At 38.7% G+C, this 6,000-nt stretch overlaps 1 protein-coding gene across 1 annotated transcript in view; it reads right to left on the bottom strand.

Moving 5' to 3' along the window:
- Positions 1 to 4,708, bottom strand: part of gpsm1b (G protein signaling modulator 1b) — a 25,394-nt gene extending 20,686 nt beyond the window's left edge. The window contains exon 1 of the mRNA XM_043238496.1: positions 4,545 to 4,708. Coding sequence (XP_043094431.1) covers positions 4,545 to 4,603 — 59 coding nt within the window. The 5' untranslated portion in view covers positions 4,604 to 4,708. The remainder of the gene's footprint in view (positions 1 to 4,544) is intronic.
- Between the last annotated feature and the right edge of the window lie 1,292 nt (positions 4,709 to 6,000).

Raw genomic sequence — 6,000 nt, forward strand, 5'->3', positions numbered from 1 at the left:
ATCAAATAATAAAGAAAAAAAACTGTTTTAAAAACAGAATGTTCAGAGAACTATTATCAGGGAATTATTTTCATAACTTTGAAAACATCTAGGAACATTTTTTTAGCTGTCTATACAACAGTCGGTTTGGTCCTTGAATCAAATGAATTGGAGCAGCATTTCAAAAGGGCTGATATACAGTCCAACGGAACTGTTTGTATCATTCTGCTTGTTTGCATTTGTTCGAGACAGACTGTCTCTGTGTGTTAATGGTGGATTTTTTATATATTCAGAAACACTGATTCATTAATGAACGAAACAAGCTGCATGAATTAGTCGCTGAATTGTTCTCTCAACCAAATTAATTCCAAAAACACTGATTCATTTAGAATGCATTAATTTGTGACTGAATCACTCAAACAACCATTTGTTTTCAAAAACACTCATTCATTAAATTACAAAACAAGCCACATTATTGCGTCATTGAATCATTGACTGGAATGAAACGAGTATGCAGTGTGCATTCGTTAAGTAACAAAACAAACTGCGTGGATGTTATATTAAATCTAAGTACCTCCAAATGAACTGTCATATAACAGTAATTTCACAAAAGCGGGTGCTGTCTGTCATTTCCTGCGGCCTTGTGCAGCACTCCTGCTCATGTCATGTGAAATATACTGCTTTATTAGCACCTGCTGGCTTTACATTGAAGTCTTTAGATCGGGAATGTGGCACGCATTGAGAGGCTTAGTAGGTCATGCAGTTCAGGAAACGCATGTCACCAAGCATGTGACGTGCATTCAAAAAAAGGCCATTATTATCCTGACATGCGCTCTTTGATCTCAGCAGCATAAGTGTGTGTGAGACATTCATCTAGCGTCGCTCCACAGTGTTTCACAACCTCGCTCTATCAATTAAAGGCCGAGATCCTGCATGAATATTTAACGCTTCACATTTTACAACATCAAGCGAGGGCCTTCATCATGAAAATGTAGAACACTAGACCTTATGTATGCTGAATGTAAATAATTTCTGATTTCTACAATAAATTTGCTTTGGTTGCTTCAGACAGGTCTGCACAGCTGCTCTTTCTAATAGTTTTGTGGATTATTCACTGGTTAATCCCAAATTAGTGCTAATAAGATTTGGAACAACTAAGATTAAGTATCCGAGTATTTAGTAATTAGCTGAGTGCTCTGACATTATTACACTGAATGTAATAAGGTTATACACTCACTGACACAGTAAGTCAATGTAGTATAGTTACTGTGGAAATTGTGATTATGCATTGAACAGCGGGACTGTATTTGCCAAAACAAGCAGTTTACAAGAGACGGGGCGAGATGAAGCCTATCATCAAGGACCGTTTGTTGAGCACAATGTAATGAGGTCATGTGTCAGCTATGACATCACCTCAGTGACATCAGTGACAGTATAGGTTTATAACTGCTACATTGCTGCAAGTGTACTATTAATAAAAACTAGTTTGCAGTATATACAGAGTGTACTGCAGTCAGCAGCAGACTATTCAGCTAGTAAAAAAGTTAAAAGGAGTTCAAAGCCAAGTATACAAACTGTAGGTTACTGGCCAAATAAAACACCTCCCCGAAGCCACGACAGGCGGCTCAGAAACACAATGAACTATAACAAAAATGGTGTGATTTACACTTATAGTCTCCACAAGTTAGCCACAAGTGTGCGGTAACTAAGCTTGCCTTCGATTTAGTGCTTGAAATTTGGAAGAACTGTAAAATTAAAAGAGTATGTCTTGCCAAATAGGACCACTGCACATCTAAAAAGAAAGTTTTAGTTATAGCTGCAGATATGTACAATTCCCAATTCTGATTATTAACAATAATGTCGGTCATTTAAGTTATATCAAATGAAGCATAACACAAAACTTAACGTAACCCTAATACATTTCTTTCTCTAGATGATGAGAAAGCCACAGGCTCCTGAAAAGCCATCATTCCTGCGGCTAAACCTGTCATGAACTGGACCATTTGTTCAGTCTATAATGAAGAGATGTGAGCTGTTTCTTACAGTCAGTGTGTTGGACTCAAACACGGTTTGAAAACAGGAAATATTACTTCTCAAAACACTGTGGCATGTGTGTCCTCATGACCTATTACTGACACAACAACCTGTTCAAACTCTGAAAGCATCAACAGCTGAATCATGATCAAAAACCTTGCTCGGCACAATTAAGGAGCTAGCTTTCAAGCTAAGTATTTTTTCCTTATGCACCTCTTGTTATTGGAATTCTGGCTATTCACAATCCTTTTCACAAAATTATTTGTTTTGCTGCAAAGTAAATTGTAAACATTTCTATTTATGCCCTAAACCTGACAACTTGTCGATGTCAAAATGACTGCGATGGCCAATCAAATCAAAAAAGGTAAATGCACTGTACAGAAAGGGACAAGATTTGGTTCCTTTAATATCTGTCAGAAGTTATTGCAGATGTTCTGCCAGCCGGTCCTCTTCTTCTATGCTGTGGTTTGCTGGGGAAGCAGCATTAAGACGAAGGATGACATAAGCTGGTAAAGAAGGCTGGTTCTGTGGTTGGTGAAGAACATCTGCGGGGAAGAGGAGGACCCTTAGCAAGCATTTGTCCATATTGGACAATGTCCATCACCCACTGCACAGTATCATTTCCAGGCAGAAGAGCACCTTCAGTGACAGGATGCTGTTTTTGTCATGTTCCACAGACAGACCGACGATATCAAGACTCTTTAACTCCTCCCTGTCTGCAAGACTTAAATGGCTCGTTTCTATGATGATGATTAAAGCTTGACAATAAGCACAATGATATATACAATGAGACATATTAGTCAATATAGCAATGCCAAGGAGAACTTTTAGCATCTTGCTAATCACTCAAAAGGGGCTTGTTTTTGATCATGGGTTTAATTAATTTTATAAATATAACAAAGCACTTTTTTAATTAAAATATAAGGCAATTTATGAGTAAGCATAGGAATATTGACTATAAACCATGTGAAATTAAATTTTCCAGTCAAAACTGTTAGTAGCCATTTTAATCTGTCTTAGCATATCAATATATTATTATATCTTATTATATTTATTACAGGACACTAAATGTTACACGATTATCATTTGATATAAGCAGGCAAATTTTAAACTTAATCAATCAAAATGTGATTCTTAATTGAAAAAAAAGTTAATTAATAAATAATTGAGATATTTACTTTGTAAATATTGTTAATAAAAACCCAAATTTGCTAAATATGGAGTACAAAAACCATACTTGCCATAGATATTAGTGGACTACCGATTTAAAAATATCAAAAAATATAGTAAATATAAAGCTCAATAGGTTTGCGATAGCTTTATTTATTTAAACTATTTTAAGACCAGTCCTATTGGCTTTATCTGTAGACTTGATTACCTTTGCTAACCAAGCTGAACGCTAAATTAATACATTACATTAACAATTTATCAACTATTGAGTTTATTCTAGTTGCATCAGACAAGCTCTGTGGCAGCATTGATTTATTCAAAAGGTTTCAGTGTTAAATTTCAGTGCGAAATGATTCTCACATTATAAACACGGATTACATTTGTGTTGCTCAGACTCTTTCCTGTGATACTTATAGACGTCTGTAATAAATGAATCTCGAACGACAAACTTGAGTCAATGGAGGTCGATGACTCACTTCTCTGACATCACACGCGCGAACGGAGAGAGATTTCTATGGTCACTATGAGACGTGACGTACACACATACACACATCACTATGAACTGACGTTCATGGTCTGCAAATCTCTCTTTGTTATTCATTGTGTGCTGTCTTACAGCATTATAGTGCTTCTTATTCCTTATGACGCAATGCTGTTACCACAACATACCACTCAAATGAGATGCTAATGATTACAACATCACTGTCATCCCAAACATTTTTTCCCAAGCGTCAGAAAGTTTGTTCACCGCTGACCATGCAGAAGCGGATAAATGTTCTGCTTTCCGGTCTCATGCACTACAAAATCCCCCTAAACATTCATATGAAATATGCAAGCATGCATAATTCCAGTGTCACTGAACGTGATCGGAACAAGTCAAAATCAGCTGTTCAAGAATGTCGTTTGGCGCTTTCAGCAGCAACAGTGAGATCTGTCAGAGCGGCGTAACTGTTCGACACGTATGCAAAGACCAGGGAAGAGGTGCAAAGAGCACTGGCAAACATGCAAATGTCTCCGTAAACAGAGAGAAACTGCCTGTGTGAGTTGAATATCGCTTCCCTGCCGTGTCTAATCTGTCTTATGTGGGTTTTATCCCTTCTCAGACCACAATGAGCCCAAACAGTGGCGTTTGCCATCTCAATCTGGCCGGTCTCTGCCAATCTGACAGCACTGTCTTCAAGAGAATCAAGCCCACGTCTACAAGCTGAAGACGGGCCCTCCCTCGCGCAAACGCAAGCCGGCAGACCCTCTCCTCCCGCTGCTGCTTTTCTTCCACCTCCTCCCCCCCCTATTAAGAGTAGATCTTTCTCTTTGGTCTGCAGCAGATCAGACCCCCATCCCCCCTCGGCGTGAGCTCCTACCTCGAGTGGAGCCGCTTGCTGGCCAGATCCGAGTCCATGCTGCCCGCCGACTGAGCCATTGGTGAGCTGTAGGAGCCGTAGAGAAACTCCAGCTGCTCACTGCTTCCCTCTTCCTCTGGGGCTCTGAGCAGACGCACTTCAGTCCTGTGTGTGTGTGTGTGTGTATAATGGCAGCTGCTGAGGAAGTGAGGTATTGTGCCAATAGACCATAAAAGGCAAGTCCCTCCTCTGAGTGACGCTGGTGAGCAGGAAGCAAAGAGTGTGTGTGTGTGTGTGTGTGTGTGTGTGTGTGTGTGTGTGTGTGAGTGTGAGAGACTGTAAATGTAAATGTGCTGCATACACTCTTACACAAATATATGCTATCTCTTTTCTTATTCTCATTCCCCTGCACAATTGTAAAATTTGTACAGTTTTACTTTATCTTTATTTCAATATCTCTCATTGTTATTTTTGTCTGCGCACTGGACAAAGACAGATTCCTTGGGTGCATGCAATAAATCCCTTTTTGAATCACTCATAGCTCTTACCTTCATTCATGCATCTAGAGGAGCACTTTCTTCACTCTTGGTCTGTTGCTCTTTCGAAGATCAGAAGACTCGAAAACCCCGTCATTGTTTACTCTCCCTCACGACGCTCAAAACCTGCATGCTGTTATTTTTCTGTTAAACATAAAAGAATATTAAAAAGTTATAATGGGCACTGTATTGCATATGTGTTTATGCATTTAGCAGAAGTTTTTAACCAATGCACTCACAAAAGAATTGCAATTCACCAAAAAGCCAGCAACATTCACAATATACTGTCCAATGCTAGGTTTACTAGGCAGATAGATTAGGAAGCAAATTAGAGAAGAGGAAAATTTTATTATTATTATAAATATTCTGAAGTCATGCCATTTTTAGTTTGAGTGACAGGCCCAACTCCTCAAATCATGCTCATGCTCATTATGATCTTTTAGAGGTGTTTTCTTTCATTTTGTTTTTGAGCTATTTATTAAATAGAAAAATATCCTACAAAAGTTCTAATTTTGCATGCCACAGGCAGGTTTCAAATAACATTAGGCTAAAATTTTCATTTTTGGGTGAACTACAGCTTTAAATGTGTTTTCAAGAAACAAAGGAGAAACTAATGAGTCAGTATTTCACCGTGTAGCGCACATGTAGTGATCATTTAAACTTTGACTAAGATTTGCATTAAGATCTTAAACCCTTTTAAAGCCAACTGGAGATCTAAACGATTTCAGCAGCTGATGTTGTCAAGCAGATCCGTTGTATTTAGTGTACACGCTACCTGAGTGTTTGTCAAACCCTTATTCGTAACGCTTTCCTCAAACCCTCAGGACAAATGAGAAAAACAAATTGTGCATCAAAGGTTTTGTCTGTCAACAGATGAATGAGACGGAGGGAGGACACGCGGCCTTTGATTTCAGAAGCGCACATCCCCCTCGGCCCTCATA

Source organism: Puntigrus tetrazona, chromosome 5 (genome assembly GCF_018831695.1).
Source record: "Puntigrus tetrazona isolate hp1 chromosome 5, ASM1883169v1, whole genome shotgun sequence".
NCBI lineage: Eukaryota > Metazoa > Chordata > Actinopteri > Cypriniformes > Cyprinidae > Puntigrus > Puntigrus tetrazona.